The sequence below is a fragment of the Lepisma saccharinum genome, unplaced genomic scaffold (assembly GCF_977018435.1).
Source record: "Lepisma saccharinum unplaced genomic scaffold, izLepSacc3.1 HAP1_SCAFFOLD_346, whole genome shotgun sequence".
NCBI lineage: Eukaryota > Metazoa > Arthropoda > Insecta > Zygentoma > Lepismatidae > Lepisma > Lepisma saccharinum.
The window spans coordinates 34,717-49,551 of NW_028143068.1; the positions used below are offsets into that span (position 1 = coordinate 34,717).

Consider the following 14,835-nt stretch of genomic DNA (forward strand, 5'->3'; position numbering starts at 1 on the left):
TGTTTTTGGATCAAAATATTATGGTCACCCTACACCAGATGAAACACAACCACATATGTTATAGTTACTACTGTGTTCAACCTAATGTGTGCAATGTTTTTACTGGCCCCTACACGTCTGCAGTGTGACAAATAATAAAGTATGTAAAGTTTCACGCATTACACTAACTTTTTCTCCAGTCATGACATGAGACTCTATTTTACTCAGGGTTCAGGAAAAAGTACACTCTCCAAAAGTAATGAAAGTTGATTACTGTAACAAGATCCACTTGTTCAGTAGTTATTGTAAATGTTTGACGTTTAGCACATGCCTGTGGAGGATATTACTCTCACTAGCCCCGATACACTGCCGCACAATGGGGGAAATGGCTACTTTTAATTTTAAAACGGCCGTAAATTGGGAACAGGAACGCTGTTGCAGCTGTTCTCTGGAGGTTGTAACCTTGACTACACCTCAGGGAAGTGCAATCACCATCTTCTGTAGCTGCAAACTTTTGCAGAGAACTGTTTTGGGGGAACAGAGGCATCAATTAAGCCTACACTCACGATAACTGTTGTACTTTATCTGACCTGTAATTTTACAGTCAAAGCTATAGAGCAACCACAAGGAAAAAACCTTCTCCGAAAAGTGTCCACGCAGCTTTCCCTTCTTCCATTCAGCTCGGGCCATAAGAAAGCATGCTTTACTCTGCCCCTTCCCTCCACGTGGGAGTACGAGTCGCGGGTCTGCGCAGGTTTTTTTGCTTGTGGTTCCACTATAGACTCAACCTTTGTCGTATCTGTACTTACAATTTCCAGTCCATTTATGCCCGGTGTTAAAGATAACATGGTACACGATGGCAAACCTTATGAGCGGTTGCCTAGTAACCCAATGCCACAACCCCAGGTGGGGAACTGCTAGCTTATAGTGGCGGAAGCTAGCAGAGACCACACCTCTTATGACGCTTGCACCTCTTGCAGAAGTGGAATGCACTTTTCTTCTTGGCCAGTTTATTGAAGAGATCTTATCAGGAGAGAATGTGCTCTGTGGCAAATTTATATAGCTTCGGTCTGTATTAGCACCTCTAGTGCCGTTCATGGGAACTATGTGAAACCTTGCGTGAGCAGGCAATAAAATCTCCATGTCAGTAGAGTGAACTGTGTTGAAGATGTGACCAAGTGAGATTTATTGTAACTACATGCTCCAAGCAGAAAAGATAAATACATATTTTATAATAATAAATGTTAATATCAATAAATAGAAGATAAACATTACACATTCTTTGCAACCTCACAGGACTTTATTACCATTACAACACAGCATAATATGCTAACACACAGCATAATATGCTAACACACAGCACCTGGAACCATTATCATTCGATCATTAACATGGTTTACAATGAATGGTTGACACAAATAACGTAGACAGAAATAGCAATTAATCTTGAATAATAACACTCAGAAACTACCTAGTCTGGCCATAAATACTGTTTCAAACATTCGGCTTGGACTGTACATCCGGTAGTCAGGCTCATGAACCATGCTTATGCTGAAGCTCACTCCTGACCATTGTGTGTTCAGCTGTGAAAGAGCCAGCGTGTATCTTCTTGTGCTTAGCATGGAATGGAGCAAATATGAAAACAGAATAGCCGTAATTGCTCTGCATATTGTTGGGAAGTCACTCACTGAGATTTTCCAGCCACTAAAAATCCTGAACATCAGCAATAGGTTTGTGTATCAGACAATCCAGAGATTCACTGAGCCTGGTAGCTTGAAAGATCGCCCAAGAGTTGGTCGAATTCACACCGTATGAACAGCAGCGGCTGTTAAAGCAGTAGTGGCTCGCATCTGCGGAAATCCGCCCGACCCTGTGCCCGAGTGGTTAGCACATCGTGCTGCGACGTCAAGGGTCCAAGGTTTGAATCCCGGTCGGCTTGGTTGTTTGTGAATGTCCATTCATCAATTTCATCATTTCATCACTCATCCCCATCTTCGCAAATTAGCCAAGAGGCACAAAACGCGAAGTAAAATAAATAAATAAACAACAAGCATCTGCGGAAATCCCATCCGGAAGCAAGTGATAATGGCAAAGGAGTTCACAACAATCAATGTTCAGGGTACTTAATGAAGACCTTGGAATTGGAGCTTACCGGTGGAATACTGGAAATTTCCTTACGCCACAAGTGAAGAAGCAGAGGGAACTGAAATCGAGACGGCTCCTGCAGCGGTACATTGCCAATAGGCATTGCAGGATTCTCTTCACTGATAAGAAATTGTTCACCACTGAATAAAGTTTTAACCACCAAAATGAAAGGGTGTATGCTTCAAACTCTCTAAAAGTTTCTGAGAGAGTTCCCAAAAATCAGAGATGCCACCAGCCCTCCTCAGTCATGGTTTGGTGGGGGTGAGCTATGAGAGTTCCACCAGGCTTAATTTTTGAGAAAAGGGCTTAAAAGCCGTGCAAGAGTGTATGTGGAAAGTGTCCTGCACCCTCTCGTGACACTGTTGAACCAAACAATGTTTCACAATGAATCCTGGATGTTCAAGAAATATTCTGCATCAGCTCATAAGGCAAGGATGAAGCGACGGTGACTGGAGACCTGTGTACTCGATTTCATCTCCTTTTGATTGGCCATTCGATAGCCATGATCTCAGTACCTTAGACTACAAACTGTGCCCAGAGCTAGAGGGGACTGTCTGGAAGAAGAGGCACCCTATAACTGAAAGTTAAAAGCACTCCTTGATAGCAGCAGGGGTGGACTTTCCCATCAAGATCATATCCGTGGTGCAAGAGATGCCAGGCCAGGAAGACTTCGAGCCTGTGTGAGGGCGAAAAGTGGACATTTTGAAAACTGATTGGTGCTATTTGTGTGTATCTGACATGCATACTTGGAATGTATCTCAGCAATTTGAATTGAGCTTGCTAGAACAGACAGTACAAACAGGCTCTTACAGAAGGTTTTAATAAAATATATTAAATCAACGTAAGCAGTTACAGAAGTACAAGGTGGTATCAAAAAGTTTTGAGACTAGTTTTGTAACATGCCAACAGATGGCAGCACAAGACTGCACACACAGTCACAGGGATCACCGACCTTGATAAGTCAGTGTGTCAAGAGACATCGTTTGTGTACATCAAGAGCTCTGCAACTGGTGATATTCTAACAATCTGCGATTTTATCATGGACAGCAAGTTAGAACTGAGCAAACATGAAATTCTGTGTGAACTGGGAAAATCTGCCACAGAGACGCTTGACATGATTCGGCAAGTTTACGGTGATGCTGCAAATAGTCGTTCAAGGTGTTTCTGAGTGGCATGTGTGCTTGAAGAGCAGAGTAACATCACTGGAAGACGATGAGAGATCAGGAGGAGATCACATGTGAGGAGAGCTCGGTGACACTGTGCATGATCATCGAGCAGCGTCCAGTTTTTTGCGCGCCACAAATCCGGCCTGCATTGTTCCATATGGCACACCGACAATGACAGCAATGTTGTGGTGTTCTCATGTTCTCTGACAATCCTCATGCACAAGTTGCCGAATTCACATTTTCAGGGGTTGCGCGTCCACTCTTGAAGCTCACGTGCCAATCAAAACATCTCGAGTGTCTCATTGCAGCATCGCTGTAAACTTGCCGAATCATGTCAATCATCTCTGTGGCAGATTTGCCCAGTTTCACATAGAATTTCATGTATTAAGTTGCTGTCCATGATGAAATCTCAGACGTGATAACACACACTGTCAGAATATCACCAGTTGCACAGCTCTTGATGTACACAGGACGATGTTTCTTGACACACTGACTTAAGAAGGTCGGTGCTCCCTGTGACTGTGCATGCATCCTTGTGCTGCCATTTGTTGGCATGTTACAGAACTAATTTCTAAACCTTTTGATACCACCTTGCTTTAACACTGCAGTGGTTGCGTGAATCACAATAGTGATCCAATCGTATATTTTCACATGCTACTGCATTTTGGCTATTGGTTTCTAGTGTACCTTCCTGGAACAGTCCAGGGACTCTTGTTCGTTCAGCTGTTATTTGAAATTTTTCCGTTACTGAAGTGTTACTAGAGCTTATATTTCAGTGGTGCACATAAGAGATCCATACGACCATCGACAGGAGTGTTTTTGGATACGTAGTATTTATATGTGCGTGTTTCTAAAATCTGTTATAAATATATGAATTGAGTGTGTCCAGACCATTAAAAACGTATTTTTGAAATTTTTGGGAAAGAAAATAACAAAGCAAAATTCTGAGATATGTACTTTTATATGGTTTCATAAAATCCATACGTAATGCACTAGATTTAGAATTTCGTCCCTACTGTAATGTGTGGAGTGAATTAACTTATGATTTTTTGTTAAGCCAAACTGAATTCTTCAAAAAGGAGATTCTCACTATAAAACCAGAGAAATTTTGACAAATAATGGGTAAAAAACAATAATGTGCTATGGATCACAATAGTGATCCACGCAACCAATTACGGGAGTTTTTTTCCCTTTTAGTTAGTTAGGTTTATTCTTGGGAAGCCAGTTCTTCTGTCTCAGATTTTGCAGCAGAATTTATCCATGTTCTGGGATTTTGCATAATCCACATGATAATAGGTTTGTTCATAAATATAATGTGCAATTGATGTTTAAGATTTTATCTGACATTTAGACTTGATTTTGCATCATTCAGTGACAACATATGGTAGAAAAATGTACCTCACTCCTTTCAAAGATGTTAAAAAGATTAACATTGCACTATGCAATTTGATTTTGTGTTTCTATCAAAAATGAAATGTACATGTCCATATATATTAAGGATAGAAATTTATGTTGATACATACTTAAAATTGCAAATGCTCGATGAGGGCTCAGACGACTTTACCTTTGGAGAAAGATTTACTTTGCATAACCAGTAAATGTGAATTAGATATTAGTGAAAAAGTAACAAAATAACAAACTTTTACCCTAAATTATTTATAGATATACCAATATAATATCAATTAATCTATGATATTCTTGTTACACACACACACATATGCAGACAGATATTTGAAAGTGTGTGTTCCTGCCATTCTCATTCCCCATGTGTGTTACATAAATTGCAAACATGTCTCCATGGAATCCGGAGTTATTGGCCTACAGTTCCAAAACCCTCTTAAAATAATATAGTAGATATTTGTTGAATTTTCTGTAACTTCTGAAAAGACCTAGTTATTGTGTTAAAAAGGCTATATTGCAAAGCAAATTGTTATTCTCTTCATTATTGTTATTACTTACAGTAGCACATCACAGGACATTCTTGCCAGTGAAGATGGAACAATAGTATTTGCAGAGCAAAAGGAAGAAAGGAATGGAGATTTTAAAAGCTGCAATGAAGTAGGATTAGAATCTGGTGATGAGAATAAAAGCACAATTACATTTTTCCCTCCAGTGTATATACAGAGATATCTGGCTGTGTTCGAGACTTTGAAAGATGAGAGGTGGAAGGGGAATATTAAAAAGGTAGGATAATACTGTCTAAGCACTGGCAGTCATTTATTTTTGTGTTATAAGAGGTTCCTCCAGTTTTAACCTAATTGTTCATTAATATCGGACTGTATATCCTTCTGCTGAACGAAAGTTCCAAAAACATTAACCTGTTACTCCAAAAGTAGTCTATAAGTGTATCAATTACTGGGAAATAACATTGAAAACCAAATTATGTGGATTGTACGTTTCGATAACTGGGCCGAGGAATATGTAGCAAAGGAATACTAAATGCACGGATATGAAAATAGGTGGCTGGCAGAATTGCGCTGGTGCCACATATGGAAAGCGAGAGCGGGACAAAAGTCAGTGGTTCGTGCGCACCATGTGGCAACATCAACCGAGCTACGTTGCCTAGTTGTTCGAGCATCTCTCTGAGGCATTCAGTTATCATCCCTGACTTTTCGAGCAAATAATTTTAGATAGTATCACATGGACTAGAAAGACTAACTCTGCAACGAGATCTTTCAGAGGCTGATTTTCCAGGTATTTGCACTATCACCAAGCTTTTTTTTCAGCAGGAAATTTTAAATTCTGCATGCTTCTAAATGAAATGATATATTTCTGGAACTAAGAACGTTAGATGTACAAATGATACCTCATTTTGTTCAGTATACTTTGGGCTATAATCCTGATGGAAAAAAAAAATTCCGTATTTTTTTTACACGAAACTTGAAATTTATAGGACCCCCACGCAGGTTACGCCAGGACGTGAATCTTCAAAATGTACCCGCATAATGCCTGGTAAGTTTGCCATTGATGTAGAAAAATTTACACACTTATTGCTAATCCTTTCGGAGAAAAAAAATGTTTATAATGCACTAACGCCGAACATGTTTTCAGCAGGAAATTTTAAATTCTGCATGCTTCTGAATTAAATTTTATATTTCCAGAACTAAGAACGTTAGAGGTACAAATGATACCTCGTTTTGTTCAGTATACATTGGACTATAATCCTGATGGAAAAAAAAAATCCGTAATGAGTTAGAAGAAGAAGAAAAAAGGGAAAGTTACTATTTTTTATACAAAATTTGAAATTCATCGGACCCCCACGCAGGCTACGCCAGGACTTGCACTTTCAAAAGGTTCCCACATAATGTCTGGTATGTTTGCCATTGATGTAGAAAAAAATTACACACTTATTTGCAATACTTTCAGAGAAAATGAATAGTTTTCAATGTAGAGCAAAAAATTCGAAGCTACAAAAAATAATTTGTTACCTTACCTTGACCTCGCCTGGCTGCCATGTACCTCCTACCGGGCATGATACTTTCGGAAGGTGCAGAGGGGAACATTGCATTCTGGGCACTGGAAATTTTTTTCTTCTCTTTGTCCCCCTCTGCACAAAACGTACACCTTTGCAACCCCTTTGCCTCCACAGGCATATGGAGGGCCTGTCTGGGTGGGCCTGTCTGGGTGTTGTTGACGGACCTAGGGTACCTTGAGAGGACCTGATGGAGGTGCCCCATTTCTTCTCCTCCAAGAGGAGGCGTATAAGCTGCAGTCTGAAGTCCCGGTGTGTCACATTCATGTGGTAGAGTCGATACATTAGGTACACATTCAGACTGACTTATCAAGTAAATGCATAAAAAGTTTGGTAGTCCATTTTCGAGTCCATCTGTGCTGGGAGTATGCACATGTCGTTTGATCTGATTTGTCAACATTCCCCATGGCCTTGTTATAGTCGACAGCAATGGCATGCTTGATAGCGTTGCCATTATCATCTTTGAAATTTCCGTCTACTGGTGGTGGGTGCATGTTTGTCAGAATGTAAACTTCTCGCTTGTCCTTCCAACAGGTTGCTGTCAAACCTCCATGCACAAAGCACAAATATCTCCTTTTGAGAGAAGTAAGTGCTTTCGTGTAAAGAGGGGGGACATACCTTGTCGACTTGGATTCACAGTACCACAGCACTGGATTCCAAGAGTCGCTAGTTCCTCGTACAACACAGGTGATGAGAAATAGTTGTCCATAAACAATTTATGGCCAACATATCTCACCTTCTGTGTCAAGTCAATGACATGTGATGTGTCGCTGCCTTGTCTGTGTGGCTAGGCCTTTGTTTTTCCCCAGGTATATTGTCATGTTGTAAGTATATCCCGATTCATCACTGATTTGGAATATCTTTATTCCAAATTGCTTCTTGCTTCTTCGGGATATAGTTTGAAGATCACCCTTCTTTTGAATAGAGCCATGACCTCATCAACAGATATATTTTTGGTAGGAGTGAAGTGTCTGCTGTATTGGTCATTGATTCCATCAAATAAACGTCTGATCTCCCACAACCTATCGTAGTCTCATGCATTTGGGTCTCAGTGCTGGTAATTGCCCTCGAAATGAAGAAACCTGAGGATATGTAAAAAGCGGTCTCTGCAGATAGCCTGTCTGAACCAGGGGATTGAAAACAGTCCATCATGTGCCCAGTCTTTGATTCTGTCTACTCTGTGATGTCCGTTGCCAGAAGAATGGAAAAGAAGGTGAAGAAGTTGTGGATCATAAAAGGAGTTGCATCTTCTTCTGGCTAAGATCAAGAAGGTGCCCACTACAACTGGGTATACAGATTCTTCTGCCGAAGATCAAAAAGGCGCCTCAACAACTGCGTATATATCATCTTCTGGCAAAGATCAAGATGCCGTCCACGACAACTGAGGAGACTAAAAATATGAGGGCGGGCTGAAAAGTAATGCCTGCTATTTTTTTTGTGACGTTGTAAAGACATTTTGGATTTTGAGCAACCATGCATTGTACTCCTCAGACTTTCCCCTTTCTCCATTCCAAGTTTCAAACTTCTATCACCAGGGATTGCTGAACTAGAGCGAGGAAAATGGCAGCATGTAACCATACTATGTCGGTGCACCTGGAACTGCGTGTGGTGACCGAGTTTCTAACTGCAGAAAATGTGTACCTGATTGACATTCATCAGTGAATGAAGGCTTTTTATAGCAATGAATGTGTAATGTCAGTACTGTATGATATTGGGCTGTTCATGTTCACAATGCAAACCCCTGCTGAGGTACTCTCAATGTGTGTGACAAAGAACTTCTTGAGAGTTGAAAGTTCATCGGCAGGGGTTTTCATTGTGAACATGAACATCCCAATATCATACAGTAGTGACATTACACATTCATTGCCATAAAAAGCCTTCATTCACTGATGAATGTCAATCAGGGACACATTTTCTGCAGTTAGAAACTCTTGTCACCACACGCAATTTCAGGTGCACCAACATAGTATGGTTACATGCTGCCATTTTCCTCGCTCTAGTTCAGCAATCCCTGGTGATAGAAGTTTGAAACTTGGAATGGAGAAAGGGGAAAGTCTGAAGAGTACAATGCATGGTTGCTCAAAATCCAAAATGTCTTTACAACGTCACAAAAAAAAAAGCAGGCATTACTTTTCAGCCCGCCCTTGTAGCATGACCGACAAAAACAAGACAAATCATTCAACAATACTTCCTTTGTAATCCTACAGTTTGTGATTCATCAAAGATCAGTCTGCTGTTTTCCAACCCTCTGTTGACGGCTGGAGGCTTTTGACTTTCTTTCCCTGCCGCTTCCCTCTCCTGCCACCCCCACCCGTGCCTTTGGATCAGGAATATTGGAAGGTCATACTTCTATTGCCAGAAGTGTGTTTTGAAACATCAAAATTGAGAAAGAAGCTATGTTTTCGAAACCAATGAAAATTAATCGCAAAATAATATCACAATTTTTCGGACATGCCCCCCCCCCCCTCCCAAATAGTAACAATGAAATTAAACTTTACTAATTGTTAGTTACATACCTCTAGACTAATGCATAACTCAAAACATGTATCTCCGATCATTATCCAAGTTACAGTATGTTAAAAAGGTAACATACTACGAGAAAAAGCTGCTTGTGACCGGTGTGAGAAGCCATCCTTAAGGGAAATACCTGCTGTGACACCCATGTCACGGCCTGTCCTTTAAGGTTTAAACTCCTTTTTGTTTCTGTCAGTGTAATTTTTGTGTTTGTGAATTGTAGTATTTGCATTTCATCAAATAATAGATGACAAATGGAATGTCATCTCTAGATATGTTATTGTAGTTAATCGTAGGACATGACGTGCTGTAGTTCATTTCTTGCTGGTGGTTGCATCTTATTTTTCAAGTTTTTTTTGTGCTTGTTTTCTGTCAACATTTTTATGTTCCCCATCAGTGTCTGTTATCCTTCTAATGTACATTTTCCGAACAATTAAGCAACTTTTATGTAGGTGCTTCTTTTAGTAACTGGCAAGGTTGAAAATACATTGTTTAAAATTGAGTTTAAAATTTTGTAAGGCATGATAAATTGCATTAACCATTTGTTGAAGCTGGTACTGGATTATCAATATTTGTATTTGTTTCTGAAATCGGGATATGGCAGTGTAATACCGATTGTTGTAGTTAATTGTTTGATACTTACTGTCAGATCGATGAAGATATTAAATGTCTTTTCTGGAGGACAAAGTAGATACTGATGCCAATGTATCGGTATCGGCAGATACTAGTGGTATCAGAAAGTATCGGTTGGAATTCATCTACCAATACCAGCCAATACTCTTCCGTCATTTTGGTCTTTCATGGATGCTGTGTCTAATTATTCTGGAAATTATGTGAAATTCAAAGGTTTTTTTTTTTTATTTTGTACGAAAAATGATATTTTTTGATTACATAATATCTATTTTAATGTTCTGATGCAATTCTTGAATATTATAAAGTAAATTTCTTAGTCAATTGATGCATATACTTGGAGAAGCATATTTACACACCAATGTTGATCAATATTTTGAACAAATTTTAATTATTACAATTTTCAAGTATTGGTATCAGTGGAAATCGGTAAGAGTATCAGCATCGGCATTGGTTCAGACTGGTATCGGCTCAGCCCTACTTTTTTCATCTTTGTAGATGTAGAATTTATTCTATTATTGTAATTGGAGATGAACTAAATGTTATCGAAACTATGATATATTTTTTTTAAATGACTAGAATACTTTCAGTACCATTTGAGTAGTTGAGAATATTCATTAATAATATATAATTAATATTCATAACTATTCTTTCTTTAAGGTGGTAGATTTTGGTTGCTCAAACATGGCTTTTTTCCCATATTTGAAACAAATACCTGGCATCAGCGAAGTTTTTGAGGTAGACATAGATGAAACCACTTTAGAAGATTTCAAGCACAGGTGTGCTCCATTGACATCAGACTATTTAGGTATGCGGTCAGAACCACTGCAGGTGTATATTTTGAGTGGGAGCATTGCAGACAGAGAGCCTCATCTGGAAGGAACTGATGCTGTAGTCTGTATTGAATTGTAAGTAATAACATACTTCATTGATGTTTGATGCTATTTCAAGCTGTAACTTGTTCTTGCTGTATTTGCTCATACATAATTCTGTATAAATACAGGGTAAGTCAAAATGATGGACCCGATTTCAGACATTTATTCTGTGAAATATAATAAACAAATGTTAATGTGAGACATGTGCTAAGAAAGGTAAACTGTCAAAGTTTTTTTCAAACAAATCACAAGTGTTCTATGTGAGCACCTCGCGTAACACGGCACACATCAAGCTGATAGTCTATCTCCTGCCAAACCTTGTGTAGCATGTTGCGGTCAATATCAGCAATGGCTGCTGTGGTGCAGGCACATAAGTCATCCAATGTTGTTCGAAGTGGTGGTACGTAAACTAGATCCTTGACAAAACCCCACATGAAGAAATCACATGGAATTAAGTCGGGGGAACGAGGTGGCCAATGAAGGAGAGGTCGATCCTCCGGAGATGCAATGCCTATCCAACGTTGTTCCAATGCCCCATTGAGATGGTCCCGAACGCTGCCATGGTAATGCGCAGGGGCACCATCCAATGGGAGAATGAAATGTGCGCTTTCCTCTGCAAGCATTGGAAGGAGCCATAGTTGCAGCATATCAAGGAAAACAAGTCCTGTCACAGTACGTTCATGGAAGAAAAAGGGCCCATAAATCTTTTCATGGGAAATGGCACAAAAGGCATTCACTTTGGGAGAATAGCGTTCGTGTTCCACAAATTCATGGGGGTTAGCAGTTCCCCAAATCCTTACGTTGTGTCTATTCACTTTGCCTGAAAGGTGAAAAGTTGCTTCATCACTGTAAATTAACCTCTCAGAGAACCCATCCGTTTCCATTAATGCGAGGAAATCAGAACAGAAGGACGCGCGCAAAGCATAATCAGTGTATTTTAAGGCTTGAACTAGTTGCAAGTGGTAGGGTTTCATTTGTAAACGTTTCCGCAGAACCCGCCAGACAGTTTTCTGTGGAAGTTGAAGTTCTCTCGCTGCCCGGTAGGTGGACTTCCGTGGACTTCGCACGAAACATGTACACACTCGTTCAACTGTCTCTTCCTCAGTCGACGGACGGCCAGTCAATTTTCGTTTACAGATGCAGCCCGAATCTTTGAAATGTTCATACCACTTACGAATGGCCTTCCCCATAGTTGGTTCTCTCCGATATTTGGTACGGAAATGCCGTTGCACACTAATCACAGACTTGTTCACATGATAATCAAGCACACAGAAAGATCTCTGTTCTCCGGTCAACGCCATTTTCCTGCTCGCTGCTCGCTGCTGACTCCTAGCGGTAGAAAGTGGAAACACTGCATGGAAACTAAACTTTGAAAGTTAATCTTTCGAAGCGCATGTCTCACAATAACATATGTTTATTAGATTTCACAGAATAAATTTCTGTAATCGGGTCCATCATTTTGACTTACCCTGTATACAGGGTGAAACTCAACTCTACCGACAAACTTTCACAGGGATGTTACCCGAGTGTTTTGATATGAGGAACCCATGGTCCCAAGTACCTTATTACCGAACTCTACTAGTTTTGTGTATGTTTACATGGAATTTGTTTAGTTTCTTAAGCTATACTATCTTTGCATATGTTTACTTGGCGCAGTACCATTTGACTGATTGCCATGATATTTGTTGTTGTGCATAATGTTTACATTGCAGTTCGCAATCTCACCACGAGGTGTGACCTCTATGAACAGTCTGACAAGACGAACACAGTGCTCAGTCCTGTCTCAGTTTTGGTTTCCTGCAGTGCTTCGTGGCTAGTAGTGATATGGGGAAGTTTTTGTTTGCCAAGTTAGCCAATATGCTCCTCGTGAAGAGTACACAGTGTACTGTACAGTACAGTATTTAACAAACAAGTACAAGTTTTGTCCTTTGTTTCTGTACTCTTGTATTTTTCGTATGGTTCATATTGCTACTCATGATATTACAGAAGGTGATGTGTAGAGACCGGATTTTAAAAGGAAATCCTTTTTTTTATTTTCCAACATGGATCATGGAATAAATAACAACAGTGTTGATAATTATCTTCCACCAATAAGATTACATGGTTTCGACTTCCCTTTTTTTCCTTTTTTCAGCCAGCATTTTTCCCCCTTTTTTAAAACATTTTCCTTTCTTGTCCCTTTATTGACTAGTTTTTGAGCCCACATTCCCTTTTTTTCCCTTTTAAAAACATTTTCCTGTATTGACAAGATATGAAATATTCTGTACGACTGTATTTTCCCTGAACAAACCATTCAACAATTGTCTTATTTGGTGCAGCTTAGAGTAAAGAAAAACAAGCGCCTTGTACCCTACCTTTCCTCCATGAGTGTTGAAACAGTGCGATCTGGGCTTACGCATCAACAAACGCATTGTAAGTGGCACACTTGTTGGGTTGAAAGTGTACTTATCTGCTAGATTTAGACTTTTATTAGAATAGTTTTAACTTAACTGTGTGACAGTGACGACAGTATTGAGTGTCAGTGAAATGACAAAGCCAGGTACAAGTGGCAGCAAGCAATGGAATGCGGTAAGCTGTTGCAAGGAAGATTTCATCGAAATGGATGGTAAGATTATTTGCTGTACTTTACCTTCAAAAAAAGATTTAAATAAGGACTATAATTTATTTTTGCACTCCACTAAAAATATTATTTTCAATGAAAGCACAATATATACCATTCATATATAAAAAGGGATACATTAATATGAATTTTCCCACTTTTTGTCAATAATTTTCCCTTTTTGTCCTTTTTAGAGGAAAATTTTTCCCTTTAAAATCCGGTCTCTAGTGATGAGTAGTTGATTAATTTTTCTTTGTAATCTATCAGAACCCATTTATCACAGTCCAAAGGATACAAGTATAACACATCAACATCACTTTACTCTGTAATAAGGAACCAGGGACCAGTTTGGGTAGGAAGTATTTCTTGATGTTGGGTGGGTTCTTCCTATTTCGGATGCACGTTTGTGTGCCTGTCGGATGTTGAAAGGTTTGATGGCCTTGGATAATTTGCCTGATGTGATGAATGGTATGCCAAAGCGATCCATTTGGATTTTGGAGGTTATTTCTGTCTCGTGGGTGCTGAGCCTCTGCTTTTGCATGGAAAGTTGGCGCTCGGTGTAACTGCTGCTTAATCTAATTTCAGTTGCACACGATATTTTATCATGGAGGTCATCTTCTGTGCAGCTGTGTGTGAAGGCTCTTCTGTAGAAGTTTATCCATACTCCAGCTTTCTGTTTGGGGGGTTGTGTGACGCTCTACTTGTCGTTGATTTTTGGAAGATGTGCGAAAGGTCCGGGAGTAGGAAATTTTGAAGGTAGAACGCACAATAGCTATTTGTTTTGAAGCGTTGGAACCGAGTTTACGGGCCGCTTCAAGGCTCTTATTGAACGTCACTATCAATGCCATAATGTGGGTACAAACATAATAAATAATTGGAGGACTTGCAAAAATAATGCTGATAAGATGTTATTCCAGAAATAACACTTCCAAATTTTCACGCGACTACAGTACAACCACCATTCATGTTTTTTGTTACATAAAGCGCATTACGGTAAAACGTCAGGTGAAATTATTAAAAAATCTCGAAGTATATTTCAAACTTAATTCAATTTATTCAATTTTTAACATAGAACTTCCATAACAGTTAACAAATGCAACTCGTGATAAGGATTCTCTTTTAACAGCTAATCTTCGGTAAACATTCCAAACGATTCTAACGATTATACTATTAACAGTGAACTTTAACAACATCAAGATTAAATTAACCCAGTTATATTTAGTTTTATACCCAACTCAAGGTTAGATGCTCAGATTTATATATTTAATTGGGGCCCCCGATATAGCCTTCCCACGATTAAATAATATAAGATTTTGACTTAATCATTTTAGCAAATGTCTACGTTTATTCCAAATATAACAAAATGGGAGGAAGTGAAGGACAACACGTTATTAAAAATCGTAGTTCACCTTTCAATTGAATGATTAATTTACCACACATCAATATAGTGAACAA

At 39.3% G+C, this 14,835-nt stretch overlaps 1 protein-coding gene across 1 annotated transcript in view; it reads left to right on the top strand.

Annotated features, from left to right (window-relative positions):
* Hen1 (Hen1 methyltransferase) overlaps positions 1-14,835 on the top strand; it is a 60,167-nt gene that overhangs the window by 12,870 nt on the left and 32,462 nt on the right. Inside the window, exons 2-3 of the mRNA XM_083116071.1 lie at positions 5,252-5,474; positions 10,567-10,814. Of these exons, the coding sequence (XP_082972197.1) occupies positions 5,252-5,474; positions 10,567-10,814 (471 nt within the window). The remainder of the gene's footprint in view (positions 1-5,251; positions 5,475-10,566; positions 10,815-14,835) is intronic.